General features: G+C 36.0%; 4 protein-coding genes across 5 annotated transcripts in view; 2 read left to right on the top strand and 2 right to left on the bottom strand.

Annotated features, from left to right (window-relative positions):
- Positions 1–15,037, bottom strand: part of LOC126870309 (glutathione S-transferase-like) — a 112,629-nt gene that overhangs the window by 41,704 nt on the left and 55,888 nt on the right. The gene's annotated exons all lie outside the window — the stretch shown is intronic.
- The window catches only part of LOC126870304 (uncharacterized), a 104,756-nt gene that overhangs the window by 49,921 nt on the left and 39,798 nt on the right, over positions 1–15,037 (bottom strand). The window lies entirely within an intron of this gene.
- LOC126870153 (carcinine transporter-like) lies at positions 1,065–6,605 on the top strand. The gene is made up of 3 exons (XM_050627617.1): positions 1,065–1,134; positions 5,749–6,009; positions 6,311–6,605. The coding sequence occupies exons 1-3, from the start codon at positions 1,079–1,081 to the stop codon at positions 6,603–6,605; spliced, it is 612 nt and encodes a 203-aa protein (XP_050483574.1). The 5' UTR covers positions 1,065–1,078.
- LOC126870308 (solute carrier family 22 member 3-like) lies at positions 8,373–13,487 on the top strand. Its single transcript, XM_050627885.1, has 5 exons — positions 8,373–8,456; positions 9,189–9,292; positions 9,358–9,572; positions 9,968–10,143; positions 10,602–13,487. Exons 1-5 carry the CDS (start codon positions 8,373–8,375, stop codon positions 10,818–10,820), a joined length of 798 nt encoding a protein of 265 aa, XP_050483842.1. The 3' UTR covers positions 10,821–13,487.

Genomic DNA, 15,037 nt, shown 5'->3' with positions numbered 1-15,037 from the left:
GTAATTCAGTAAATCGGTACAAGATCTAAAGAAAATATTTCTTACGTATGATTTTGACGAACTTTGTGTAAAAATCTATAAAACTAGAAGTTGCTTAGTTTATATACAGATAAAGAAAAGCATCGTTTATATCGTCGAGATATCACATTTATATCATTTTAAAAATAAAAATTCTTCATCAAAGCGAAGAACATTTTCATAAAAAATTACGAACAGAATATCTCGATTCTGCAATCTACTGTAAACAAGATAAGTATCGATAATGAATAAATCTTGACATTGAATTTTATTCAAAAAGTTACAGTGATATCAAATAATCCGTAATGACATTTATTACTCCAATCATATCAGTCAACTACTACCTACCGCGTAATACGCGATCGATTTTCAAACGCACCACCCTCCCTCCCCCCACCAAATAGAGTTTCCAGTGTAATTCTGTTATTCTTGAATCTTCGGTTTGTTTTTCATTTTTTAGCTCACTTTAAAATTTCTTCTGGCTTCAATTGTGCTACGATTTAAAGTTTTCCGTGTATACGTTTAGGACGTTACTGCGTGCGGAAATAGTACAGAAGGCCTCTAATTATACCGTCTACAATATTATTTATAGACTTTGAACCATATAGTACGTAAGTATGTAATTGTATATCTGTCGTGGTTCATTTTATCCTTCTCTGTTGCGTGAACCAGCGGTTAGGAGCGACACTAAATCAAGTGGGAATGAAACTCGTTGAAACAACGCTAGTGTCACGGTGGTCGTGAGAACGCAACGAAAGGATGGTTATGTCTCACATACCTTGGCCAGCAAAATGATGGCTAAGCAGTAATAGAAACCCTATGTGACCGGCATCCAGCGATAGCCCCTCCACAGGAGCCGGGTCCTTGATATAAAAAAGTACCTCTCGAGTCGTTGCAAAAACATTCTTTTCTGTGCTGTTTGACCATTCTGTATCGTTACTCTGTCAGTGTTCAATAAATTTTCTAATAACAATCAAAATTTAAGTACGAATTTCTCACCTTGCGTGCGGAACGTGAAATTACCCCGAATCGACGTGACACTAGACATGGTAACGGATCCATGACTGTGCTTCTGTTATTATCAACGCCAGTAACGGTTAAACCTATTGCATGTGTGTAAGTTGGAAGTTACGTACATAACTTATGCACACCCGTTGTGTGTTTCGCGATCCCATATTTCTTTTAATTTGAATTTTATGAAACTTTTTGTTCGATAATTGATGTGCCATATTACATCCGTCACATTCAATGTTATATGGTGTAATTTCTTCAGTTGTGGTGTTATGCAAGTTACGAGGTCATTCCTGTGTTTGGACATGTGTTTGGAATGTAGTGTGTATCTTTCTCTTCGTATGTACATAGTGAGTAGAGACTGTCTGTCTTTCGCTAGAAGAATATTCTGCATATAGTTATTTACTGTTCTTGATATTTGATTTTGGAAATTTAATTTTCGCTTTGCTTGTATCTTCGAGCGTAAGGTGAAATTTGTACAGACATATCTAGTAATTTGTTAATCGTACTGTTCGAAATTATTGTGTGTGTGAATATTTCGGTGAATATGAACTACGAAAACCTGTCCTTGATTTTTTATGGTAACAAAGCAGTCTTTTCAGAAGAAACAATATTCATAAATCAGTCCCTTCGCAAAAAGCTAATTCTACGAATCTTGTTAGAAGAAACCGGTTGACGAAACTACGTGTCCCTTCAGGAGAGGTCTAATTTATAGAGGTAGCTTGCAAGAAAAAACCAATCTCACAAAAAGCTTGAGCATTCTTAATTAATCCTCTTTAGAATTCAATTACATTTATGCCTTTTGTAAATATTAATTCTAAAATAACGATGCTAACATTTCTAACCTACAGAGTATCAACAAATAACATAACGCAATTCCCCATTTCAATTAAATATGAAAAATATACTAGAGTCGATCCAAGATCAAACCCGGTAAAACAAACGACAAATTTACCTGAAAAATCCACTGAATTCGTTTCAATACATCCGTTATTTAAATTGCAAAAATCAGTTGTGTTTCAACGTCAATTTTTAACACCGTCCATATATCGCAATTTTAGTACGCGACAAGACGACAATACAATTCATTTCAACACCACTGAAAAGTATAGCTGGCTTCGGACAATCGGTTTCCGGCGTGGCGCTACTATGCTTTGGAGAAACAAGGAAATACATATGTATGCACCTTGCTTTTTGTGAGACAGAAGAACTCTGTGTCTCTGTTCTACCAACGTCGCTGTTGCGACGATTTGCCGCAAACCTAAATGGAGTTCGATCAATGGCAACGCGAGCACGTGGTCCTCGATGTTCGCGATCGGAAAATCGTGTTTTCCAAACTATTTCTAGTTTCGCCGGTTCCACTGTCAATCAACGTTTCTTCCTTTGGTTCCGTTTCTCTTCGATTCTCTCCTTTTTTATTGGCAAACACGTGTCACCGAGTATCGTGTTCGTCTTCGCTAAGCAAGCTTCTATATCAGCGATACGCGAGCCGATTTCCCCTTCATATTTGTACAAGACTTCGTGAACATCGGACGTTTTTCTCCTCTCTTTTCGAATAAGAAAATCTTATCGTTGTTTAACTAACAATTGCATTTCTTTAAATGGAAATGTGGTCGTGTCTCGTTTATAATTTCAATTAGCCAGGGAATTTAGGTTTATTGCCGTGGAAGCTTGATCGGTCGTTTACGTAAGGATCTGCGACTCTGCTTCATCTTCGAGGAAAATTTCATCGAATACAATCGTTTCACTCAATGATTGGATCAGTCGAAAGGGAGATTCCGTGACTGCCTGTATAAATATTGATCATAGTGTCTCTTGAAGGGAAGCTGTACCAATCTTGTTGATTTAACTACTGATCCTACTTTATCCTCGAGAAAAATTACTTACTTTGATTGTTTGACCATTAATTTTAGCGTTTCTTCGAGGGAAACAGTGTTGATCGCTCGAGTCTGCTTCTTTCTCAAGATAAATTGTATTTACTATTTACTCGATCAGCTATTTTATTTTCTTTTCCCGGAGAAACCTTGTTTCTCGCCTGTTTGACCATCCGCGCTATTTCTTCTTTGAGATAAACTGCAGCGATTATTCGTGTAATCAACAAATCTACTTTTTCTTTCTTTACGAAGGAAATCGTGTGTTTAACGAAATCTCGCTTGTTTAGTCATTGATTCCGCTAACTTTTCCAAATAAATCGTCAATCATTCGCTCGATTGCCAATTCTAATTTTGCTTCGAAGCAAACTGCGTTGATTATTCGTATAACCTTTTTAATAGAAACTGTTTTTCGCCTATTTTATCGCCAATTTCCTTTTCAAAATAACATGTATTAATTATTCGTTTAATCGCAGATTTTATTTTATTTTATTTCTATTTCTATTTCGTTTTATCATCGATTTTCCGCCGTCTTCAAAGAAACCCACGTGAATTACTTTAATTGCTTTTTCAAACTAATTTTATTTCTTTACTTTTAAATTAAGAAGCAGCAACGAAAATGCTACAATAACGGAAAAATTCTTCGGTTATCTCCACAAAGAACACGAAGGTATCGAACTTAGTGTATTGAGACATTTTGTTCGTTGGAAGTTAGTCGACGACATTTGGAACGGAAAGATACATTTGACATGATTTAGTGTGACGTTGAGAGAGAAAAATGGTTTGATCGAGGGTGCCTTTAATTACTAATTTCATAACTTGCTGTTAATCGATCTGACAGTGATATTAGTGGATGTGGTTGGTAGTGCCTGATTAATCGTGATCGATATTTTGAACAAAGAGCAACGAGAAACGATCAGTTTGGAGTTTCACTTTGACGTCGTGAGACTATCGTTAATTAGACATAGAAGAATCGTTTGGTGACAGATAAGGGTTTCAACTTCTGTATTCATTTTCTTCTATAGACTGAATTTAATTTTTCGCTTTGATAATCGTTTATAAAAGAGAAGCGATAATTATTAGTTCTACCTAAGAATGTTACTAATAAATTAGGAAAAAGAAATTTTGATTGGATTCTTGATAATGAGTGAAAATTAATTTAAAAGATTGTATTTGGAATTTTGAGAATCGATCGAGTCCTCAGTTTCAGTGCAATGTAACGTTATCAGTCGCGTGAGTTTGGCTCATATGTGATTTATGTGCAAGCTAAATGTTTCCAACAAATTGTAGCATATTGATTTCTCAAAGTCCTGTATCAAATGTCTTGTAATTATAAGCAATTGTTTCGTTTGGACGATCAAGGATAATATACTCTATTTTTGATTTTAAAAATGCCGCCATTTGTGTAGACGTACACACGCAAGTATTTATTATGTAGACACGATGGCTCGTAGACACGAACGTTTCTCGTTGTCGTATTTTCCAAACAGGTCAGTTATTTCGAGCACTCGACCACTTTCTCGTTCCTGACAATGACATTAGTCATTCTAATCGATGTCTCGAAATCGATGGTTCTTCTGTCAGCTATTTCGTTTCCGTGTTTATTCCATATGATAATATTGTTTCACGTATTCGCTTAAATTTAATTGGCAAATGATTAATTTCCCTGAATCCATTTTCAAGTAAACATATCAGTTTAACCTTTTGCTCTATCTGATACGAAAATGAACAATTTGATATAAAAATTTTGCGAAAGATCGATATATTATTTTACTTTTAACTTGGAAATCGTTCTTTTAATTTTTCAATATCTAATTAACCACCTCAGTCCCTAAGACCGTCTGTTTTAACGAATGGTAAATAATCAAATAATTGCGTTGATACATCAGAAGTACCATCTTCTTATATCCCTGATATTAGTGTTAAAACAGGTTTGAAAAACCTTCAATTATTTCATTTATTCTTAGCCTTCGATGGCTTAAAATTTTCTCGGTTATTTTCCAATAGAGTTCAATATATTGATCGAAAACTTAGTTCAGTTAAGCACTGTAACCGGAAGTCACCCTTAAGTCGCCGGGTAAGAGGATTACGAGTAATAAACAAACAATATTAATCAGAAAATTATTCCATTCAATTTTTCTCCTGCATTTAATTAAATATGACAGAGTCGACAAACTTTCCTTCGGTTCTTCTATCTCATTTGCAAATCTATAATATCGATATCCAAACGATAACTCGAACACCATTAACCAGCACTCGAGGCTATTTCTTTCGTCGAAACTTTTCTCAGACATGTAGATATCACGTTGACATCGCCGCGTATACCGAATCAGCCTTTTTTAAAGATGATCTCGCGAGCGTGGTTCGTATGCAATTCAATTTGAACGAGTCGCGTGTCACGATTCACTTGACTCCCGGCACAGTAATTGGCCGGCACTCGAGCAAACACTTACACTTAATTTAACGTTTAACCGAATCGAAAACAACGCGAACAGTTGCCGGACTTCGCTCGTTCTTTCAGTTCATTTCCGAACGTCTTTCGATCAGCATATCGGGTCTCCTCTTTCATCTCCGTTGCCTTTCAAAATCTAAAATCATAATTGAGACTTTGCTGCTCGAACTATGGAAGGGGAAAACGTGAATGACGGGTAAGATTGTTCCTGCGTTCTGTCAGAAAATAATTTCCTGTTTGTGGGAGAAGAAAGGATCATTGTAATTGGAATTACAGAATGTGAAACATCAAAGGAACTGCCGAATGACATTTATTTCAAAGACTAGAAGACTGAAAACTTTGTTATACGACTTTTATACTGCTACGCCTGGAAATCAAGGATGGATTCTGTTTCAGCGAAATGAAGGACGAGAAGAGTAACTCTATATTGCCCACTGAAGCGACTCGATTGAGACCAAGATTGGAAAGTTTCGATGATGTTCTGCCGTATGTCGGTGACTACGGGAGATATCAATGGCTGTTGTTATTGTCGTTACTACCTTATGGCGCGACGTACGCGTTTCTGTATTTCTCGCAATTTTTCATTACAATTATTCCCACGGAACACTGGTGCAGGATAGACGAATTAGTAAACTCGAATTTCACCGAAGAAGAGAGGTAAGTATGTATAATGAAGGAAAGAAAGAAAAGGAGATATACGTAGCAACGAAAGCTCCTTTAAACTTTGAACGATATTTTTGATTGTTCGTAGAAAGTGACTTTAAAATATTGTGAAAAATATGCGAGATATCGCGATTTCTGGAATTTCTCGAATTTTCGAACATTTCGAAAATTATTAGAAAATATTGTAGAAAAATTTCACGATAAGATACAAGATATTTTTGGATTACTCTGTCTGGACTTTGGTTCTTATTTTAATAATTAAAATGATCAATCATCTATCGTATGGGATGTTTAGGATTAAGATAGCGATTCCAGTGACGAACGTTTATCCTTATTACGAACAATGTCAACGGAAGGACGTAAACTTCACAGAGCTGTTGAAGAGCGATAAGAGCCTGAGCTCATCGGGCTTCCAAACAAACAAAACGATAAAATGTACTCAATGGGAGTACATTTACGCAGATTTACATTTTACGCAGATTCCATATCCTAGTATAGGAACTGAGGCGAAGTATTCACATCGTTGTCTGAATCGCATGCTTCGAAATTCTTACACTTCTGCTGCGTTCTTTGGGTCATTTCCGATCTAATCTAACCTTGTTATAGTAAATTTCTTAAGTTTAAAGAAAGTATAAGACGATAATTGTTAGTACGGGTAATTCCAGGTTCCGATTTTACGCGAACGTTTTTTTCAGAGCATAAAGAACTCTTTCATTCATCGAACTGCGAGTAGAATCGAGATATAAAAATTCGAAGACCGCAGCAGGATTAAAATTATATTCTGAAAAATATGAATCTGGTTTTTCGCTGACTAACTCTTAACCTTGGTGATTAGCTAGATTGGGTATGCGACCGAGAATACCTCGTATCAACGGCGCAGGCCATCTTCTTCTGCGGATCCATCATCGGTGGTTTCCTAGTCGGTTGGATCGCCGATCACAAGGGTCGTATCCCAGCTTTAATGTTCTGCAATAGTATCGCCCTTTTTGCCTCCATTTTCACTGCCAGCGCAAATAGTTTTTGGTCATTCGCCGTCTGTAGGTTTCTCACTGGACTGGCGTTCGATAACTGTATCAACATTCCTCTGATTATCGGTAAGCGTTCTACGAAGTAGAAAGTGCGAGAGGTTCGACCGATAAGCCAATGTTTCAGTCACGCGAGAGATAACGTTAGTATGAAGTCAATGTTTCTATTACGTGAAAGATGATGTTGCGTGAGAAATTTTTGATGAATTGTTCCTCGAAGATAATTTTGACGTTGCTGTACTCGATTGAACTATACGGTTCGAGTTCTTGATTCAAGAGCTTTTGCCACCACCAGAGATGAATATATTGATTTTGTTATTGTTAAAGATCGTTTCATCGATTTTCATGTCGTCGAGGATAGTTATATCTTGATATTCTTAAATCGAGTTATACAAGGCGGTTGGTAATTGGTGGTACAAGCGGAAAGAAGTCGAAAATATAAAATACAAATTTTTTTTTTAATTCTTCCATCGAGACAACGATCTACAGTGAGATCCGTTATAACGAGACGCGATAAAGTGCACGCGTATCGAGCGAAAATTCAAAGTCGATTTTCTCGAAAACAAAGCCTCGAACGAAAAACGTTTATTCTATATTTTCGACTTCTTTTTTCGCGTAGAATCACCCCCTTTCCGCTTGTACCACCAGTTACCAACCACTCTGTATATTCGTTCGAAATGAAAATTATCACAAAATTTTCGTTTAAATACGTTAGAAGCAAAACACGTGCATTATGTAGCGCTTTTTGTTATACGGACCAGCTCAAACTCGGAACATTCACGTTTGCAGAGTAAACGGATTAATTTAAAATCGGAATTATATTTATAATCTTACAATTATCCTACAATTATGTTGATGGTATCGTTCATTCGGCTCGTCATCAATTGCTCCATATTAATAATAACCGGTTTCACTCGATAAATCTTCCATGTTCTATTACTGCAACATAAAGAATAATCGTCATTAAGTATCTTGATATAATAATCAGTTATTCCGAGAGTCATCGACGATCAATTATCCCGCAGTGCTCGAATATATGGCTGTTTCGAAACGAACGTTGGTCGTGAATATCGCCTTTGGCGTATACTTCGCAGTGGCCAGTACAATTTTACCATGGATAGCCTATTATATCGCGAACTGGAGATATTTTACTTACGTTACTGCCATACCGCTGTTATCTGTCGCTATCACACCGTGGATTCTTCCCGAGAGCGCCCGGTAAGTAAACTCCTAATCGTTCGATTATTCGAATTCTCAACTTGCGCTTTGAGATTTATGCAAATTTACTTATCGATCCATATCACTCGTATTTGCTCTGTTCAAGCTGGTATGATGGACAAGGTTGTTGAGAAACTACGGAGAATAGCTAGGATCAATCGCAGAAATCCAGACTCGCGTATTTGCGATATATTCGTCGTAAGTTCGATCAAATAGAATTCTAGAAAGCTTACGCGAAATCATACGGTACAGTACTTGAATCTGTGCTGACAGATATATTTGATTCACGTCGAAAACACACAGACTCGCGAATGTATTTTAACATGCATAGACAGGTTTTAAAAATGAAACGCGATGAAAAATGAAATATGAAATGAAACTTGACTGTCGCGATTCCATTGTGGTATTATATCGATCTCGTACAAAATTTGAAGTAAATCTGGGAATTTATATAGAAATTATAAAATATTTACAATTTACAAGTACAATCGGGGATAAAAATAAGCTGCTATAGTTAATGGAAATAGATGTGAAGAAAGTATAATCAAATTAGTATCAGCCTCATATACTTGAGTTTTATTTATTATATTTCCTTCTAATAATATGCAGATAGTTCAGCAAATGATTGAAATGAATTTTTACATTTTCTCCACTAATCCACTTAGTTTTGTTCCCGACTGTATTTCGGATCAGAAAAGTATTTAATCAACCAACCACCCATTATATTAATAAATCTCGATATCAAAAGCCATGCCGACTAATTCCATAAAACAGAATGCAAAGTGCCACTGTTCGTGCTATCTATTAATGACGAATAAAATGAAAATAAAATTTCTTTTCAGTGTGTTATGAATTTTGAACTGTGTAAGGGCTAAAGGCACGACTCGTATTATATCTTTCGTTAATTATTCTCGAAATAAATTCTTGCAGAGTAACATGGAGGCACCGGACAAAATTCAAGAATCAGCGACGCTGCTCGATCTGTTCAAAACGCCACGGTTGGCGAGAAACACTATTCTTCTAGTTGCATTCTGGCAAGTATAAGATACGAGTTCATGTTGCGAGAAAACCTTCATAAATAACCGATACAATCTTGTAGGTGTTTCACCCTGATCTCGTTCGACGGTCACGTGTATTCATTAAAACTTATCCAGAGCTCGGTGTTCGTGTCGTTCTCGATCGCCTGTGCCACAGAACTTCCAGCTGGGTTATTACTCGCCCTGTTGCTCGACCGATGGGGTTGTAGACTCTGCGGATTTCTCACGATGGCAATGACCTGTGTACTCAGTATCGCTGAACTTATGCTGCATTCCAGTAAATATATCGATCTGTTTATTAAAGTAAAATTAAAACGATTATAATGACGTATTATTGAGAAAAATCTGAAATTAAGTTGATGATGAATGTAAAAGAATTTTGGCAACTTCGAAGGTATTAATCTTGGAAAATAATTATTTTGATGGAACTAGAATTTAGGAATTATTGGGAATTAATTTAGTGGCGAAATTGAAAGAGGTGTGCACATTTTAGAAGCAATAATTTTCTATATGTTGGTTTTCTATAATTTGGAGATTTATAGAAGTTTAAAGTTTGTGTGAAATTTTAATTTGATTTTGATTAAGCTTCGATCGGACTATATTTTTAATTAAACTTACAATCAAGTATTGTGTAACCAGGATTAATTTTGTATTTTTTAATTTATTCCCCAGTGCTCGCGAAATTAGTAATGTCAATATTGTCGCGATTCTGTCTGAACATGGCAGCCAATGTTGGTCTTCAGTATGCAGCAGAACTTCTGCCCACGCCAGTCAGATCGCAGGGCGTATCTTTCATTCATATTTTCGGAATAGTTGCACACTCTTTGGCGCCATATATCACTGACTCGGTAAATAAATATTTATACTACTATTGTTGTTACAACATTTTTGAAACACCGCTAAGTACATCCACGTTCAACTTCTCTTTAATTTATTCCAAAAGATACAATAAGCGCTATTAGAAATTATGAAAAAGTTTTCATGTAAATTTTCTCATGAAAATGTAAAATAGTTTTTTTCTTACCTTAAAACAAGTTGTTTCCTGAAGAAGTTAAATATTATAAAAATCTGATCAAAATATTTCTCACTTTCTAGAAAGCCCGTTTTGGAAGTTGCAACCAACGCTTTTCTTTAACTGATCTTTAATCAAAAAATTGAAATTTAAAATAAAAAATGATGGAATAACTTAAGATATGAAACTATATTGGTTGAAACTTTCTAATGAAACTTTTTAAATGAGAAATACTTTGACCAGATTTTCATGGTATTTAACCTTTGCTCATATAAATTAATATTTGTTCATTAGGCTGCAATTTGGGAGGGATTTCCAATGCTCATTATCAGCACGGTGTCCTTTTTTGGCGCTGCACTGGTTTTGTTCCTGCCGGAAACTGTCGGCCAGAATCTTCCTCAGACTATCAAGCAAGGCGAAGAATTCGGAAGGGACCAACATTTCTGGTCGTTGCCTTGCTACCATAAGACACACTTCAATGGACATCAACACTATCACTCCTGTGAACGATAATTATCTGATTTTTAATAATAATTCAATTAAAAAACACGAAGGAGGATTCGTGTTTTTTTAGAAGTAACAATATTACAAGCGGATCAGTCTGACGATTTTTGTACGAGAAAAAATCGGAACATATTATTTTTCTATTCTCCTACATTAATTTTTATTTTTATCGTTTACGTTTAAGAATTTGTAAGCCTTAATTCTAAAAAGAGCGAGCAAGTTAATGGAAAAATTTCACTTAACTATTCGCGTTAATTTCTTCCGTTTAACTTTTGGGAAATGCTTCGTTAGCTTCGGGAATATTCCAACGATTCGTTTTACGTACAAAATAAGCATGATAAATATTACATCACGGTAATGAAAACTATTGGCGTAATACCTAAGATAAAGATGCAGAGACATTCTTAGAATTTCTAATGACACCTTTATAGATTTCTCGTTTAATATCGCTATTACATTTGAATCACTTTTACCTAACGGTGTCACATAGTCTCGTTGGAAATTCGTCAAATTCCTTAAAGTGATCACTGAAAATTTTCCTAAATTTCCAAGAATTTATTTATCACGAGGTAAAGAAAATGTGTATTAGAAAGATGAGATCGAAGGTTTACCATTTTTTCAATTATGGCGAACGCAATATGTAATCAATGAAAATTTTATATTTTCACGTTGAAAGTTTCTTCAGATAATTATTATCCAGATGATGACTAACTCTTACGAATTAATGCATGTCTGTAGGATAATCCGGTAGACTTGATCCGCTTTTTATATCGAAAGTTGAGCAATCGGTGACGCGTTCTTATACACCGAACCGCGAAAAGCAAAATTTCATATGATCTCACCAATTTCGGATGTCAGTCAAATCAGTCAAATCAGTCAAATAATAAGTTCGCGTTAATATGCACGTTCGATTTTTGAGAAGCTTGTTCAATTTAATAAGAGTCTTGGTAACAGGCTTATGTTTTTAGACCTAATTGGTTGTTTTCATTTACAAGTACCTCGTGTTAAAGTACTCATAAAATGACATTAAAATCAGAAAACTAATAACTGAAAGATGATCATTTTTCCTCTGTGGTAGTTTACATATAACATAATGCAACTAACATGTCACGATTAATGCAAAATAAATAAATTACTAATATAGACATTTTTTTAGTAATTTGTATAATCGTGAAACGAATTGGACTTTCTAAAGGCAAATATTAAAGGAAACATGGAATTGATGCCAAATCTATCACAAATATTATTTATACTACTTATTTGCGCAGTTTGAAGCGAATCAAATTGATGAAGGTTTCTTTGTTACATGTTAATTTACATTTTAAAAGACATAACAGGCACGCTAATTAGTTTGCTTAAGATACTTTCGAGATACCAAGTTAGACGCGTTTCCATGAAATCATATCAATTTTACGATGATATTTTTCTATCAAGCATGCAATTATAACCGTATCGTTGATTAGTGCATACAATTATCCATGTACATTCGTCTTTCCGAGTACCGCGCTTCAATATTGCTAATTTCAAATTCGTACATTAATGTTCGTAAATGCTTGAAAATGCTATATAACTGTATCAGCTTCTGTTAAAAACATTTTATAGTAAAATCTCTATAAATTTGTAGTATTTTTTAGACAATTTGAATTCATTATATTATACATCATACATTCTAGTCATTTCTAATTAAGTTATTTTTGCGATGTTTAATTATATTTTATGTATATTCTTATAACTCTCTATGTTACGGCGCGTACGATGGTCCGTGCGCCGTCTGAAGCTTTATACTATATACTGATCTACTACATACTATATACTATAAACTGAATCCTTTGACGTAATCTTAATAGCTTGAAGGAATCTCTAACCCTGTAAGTGTTTTCGGTTTATGGATGGTCCTTAGAACAATGCTTAGGTTTATTGCGCACTCTTACAAATAACGGAGAAAGCGGGTAGTTATTTTTCCAATAAACAATGTCACCCACGAGCCACGTTGGTAGGAGGCTTCCTCCTCCTATTTTCATTCATTAACGTTGGCTATAATCAATGGGCACCCCCACTTTCCTAACGAAAAGTGTGAACAACGAATCCGCGTTCTTCGTTCAGAAAGCACACCCACACTGAGATTTCCTCTCGTGGCGGCACACGAGAACGCAAATCTCACCACTCGAAACCAACTAGTGTCGGACGACGGCAGCGCAGTGGTTAGCGCCATAGAGTACAAACGTTCGGATCCCGGGTTCAAATCCCGGCGCCTCGTACTTTTCCAAAGTGCGATTTTTCTTCCACGACATCTAAATAAGAAGAAAATACAGCAGTACTACACCCCGGCAAGCGACATCTACAGCCAGCAGCCTACAATTATCACGGATATATGAAGGAAGATGGAGAAAAAGAAGAAAAAAAGTGTGTTTCGTCCAGAGCCTGCTAGTGGACTCATCAGTAAGGCTTACCTAGCAGGCTCATGCCTTAGACACAATGGAAGGAGGGGGAAACAAAGCTATGTACATGGCAGAGACATTGAAGACGGATTCCTCCCTCCCACGGCCGGACACTGTATCCAAGGCCGGTCGGATCTCCTACCCTCTCTTGCGACGTATCCCAGTGGAGCGGCCCCACTCTTAATCTAGTTTGGTGGGAAAGGTTCGCGTACACACCGTGTGTAAGAACTATTAAAAACCACATAGTGTATCGCGACTACCTTTCTACTACTTAACCCAAGTCCTATATTATCAGTCTTAGGTCCGAGGCGGCTCCTGTCACGTAAAGTTGGTACTTGGGTGGTAGTAAGAAGGCTGAGTCGTAACCCAACTACTTATTTTCCTTTATAAAACTTTATTATAAACACTTACAAAATAACACCGAACCGGAGAATAGGGGTTGTATGAGTACAGCAACTAGAAGAGGAACAAGAACTGCCCGAGCTGGGTGAAGTCTCGGTTTATATACGTTTTGGTTTTAGGATGTTGAGGGGCTAGGTGTAGGTTATGATGTAGAAAAGTGTCCGAAGGTCGGGGGTCCATATCCTATCTCTGATGTGGACGGAGGTGCGTCACAGCCTTGGTGTATGCTATGATGATAAGGTGGTGATGTGTCCAAAAGTGTCCGAAGGTCGGGTGTCGATGTATTATCACTGATGTAGGTTGAGATGTGATTGATGTCACATACCCCCCTCTTTAGATTGATTTTGGTCCTCCAAAATCTTAGTGTTTCCTCAGTATGGAGCGATGGAATTGGACTCTGATTGGTTCGACTTGTACTTGTTCTTCTTCGTCGTGGTATATGCTTTTGCTATTTCAACCTGTGAAGGTTGTTGGCTCGTTAAATTTCGACTACGATTAATAGGGATAATTTGCTAAGTTTGACGAAATGCCGCAGTATCACGTGTTGAATCTTTTGTAGACTTTCTAACAGCCTGTGATATAGAATGAGTTAGTGGTCTTTGAGTAATGGTTTTATACTATCTTGTTGTTTTTTTATAGTTTGATTGTTATCCAGTTGTTCCTTTGATACTTGCATCTCTTTGTTTTGTTTAGCAACTTCTAAAGCCTTTTCAGCATCTACAACTGGTTCTTTTTCCATGCATGTAATTTCTTCTTCAACCAGTACAACTGTGCTTTCCTCTATAGTTCGTGTTTTTGTGTCATTTAGTAAACTTTTCAATTCAATTTCCACAGTATCTGGAGCTTTAGATACCGACTGACTGTCATCTTCTGCATTTTCAATGCCCCAATCATCAAAGATATCCTGAATGACACTTCTTTTGTTAGTTATGCGCACTTTATCTGCTTCACTTATAGATTTATTCCTTCCTTCTGTATTAGCAACATGTATAAGTACGACAATTTTATTATGAATAATTTTCTTTTCTAAATTAATTTTATGTGAACTATCAAAAAATCAATCTTGCCATTTCCATTTGTTGTTTCGTGTTATTCTTTTCTTTAATATCAATGTCATCTGCAGTTTCTAGATCACTAATTACTCCTGAGGTAATAGGAGTTATAGAATCGTTTCTTGTCTTTGTATGATTTAATATGTCATAACTGTATTTCTGGCTACAATTTTCAGAAACTTCTTGAGCCACAATTTCTGTTGAAATTATTTCTATAATTGTTCCATCACTTTCTCGTGCTTAACCTATCGAATTAAATTCTTCATTTACAATTTCAGCGTTCTTCATTCCTTTTTGTTCTGCAGAAACATTTTTCTTTCTTCATTGGAATTTA

The sequence above is a fragment of the Bombus huntii genome, chromosome 10 (genome assembly GCF_024542735.1).
Source record: "Bombus huntii isolate Logan2020A chromosome 10, iyBomHunt1.1, whole genome shotgun sequence".
NCBI classification, from domain to species: Eukaryota; Metazoa; Arthropoda; class Insecta; order Hymenoptera; family Apidae; genus Bombus; species Bombus huntii.
This window is presented reverse-complemented; position numbering and strand designations above follow the sequence as displayed.

Bases quoted from the DNA above. Each gene is read 5' to 3' on its own strand.
- LOC126870153 (XM_050627617.1), top strand. From the start codon at position 1,079: ATGACTGTGCTTCTGTTATTATCAACGCCAGTAACGGTTAAACCTATT. The intron at 1,135-5,748 runs GTAAGTTGGAAG...ATTCTGTTTCAG, and splicing joins GTTAAACCTATTGCATGTGT to CGAAATGAAGGACGAGAAGA. The intron at 6,010-6,310 runs GTAAGTATGTAT...TGGGATGTTTAG, and splicing joins AATTTCACCGAAGAAGAGAG to GATTAAGATAGCGATTCCAG.
- LOC126870308 (XM_050627885.1), top strand. From the start codon at position 8,373: ATGGACAAGGTTGTTGAGAAACTACGGAGAATAGCTAGGATCAATCGC. The intron at 9,293-9,357 runs GCAAGTATAAGA...ACAATCTTGTAG, and splicing joins ATTCTTCTAGTTGCATTCTG to GTGTTTCACCCTGATCTCGT. The intron at 10,144-10,601 runs GTAAATAAATAT...TTTGTTCATTAG, and splicing joins CGCCATATATCACTGACTCG to GCTGCAATTTGGGAGGGATT.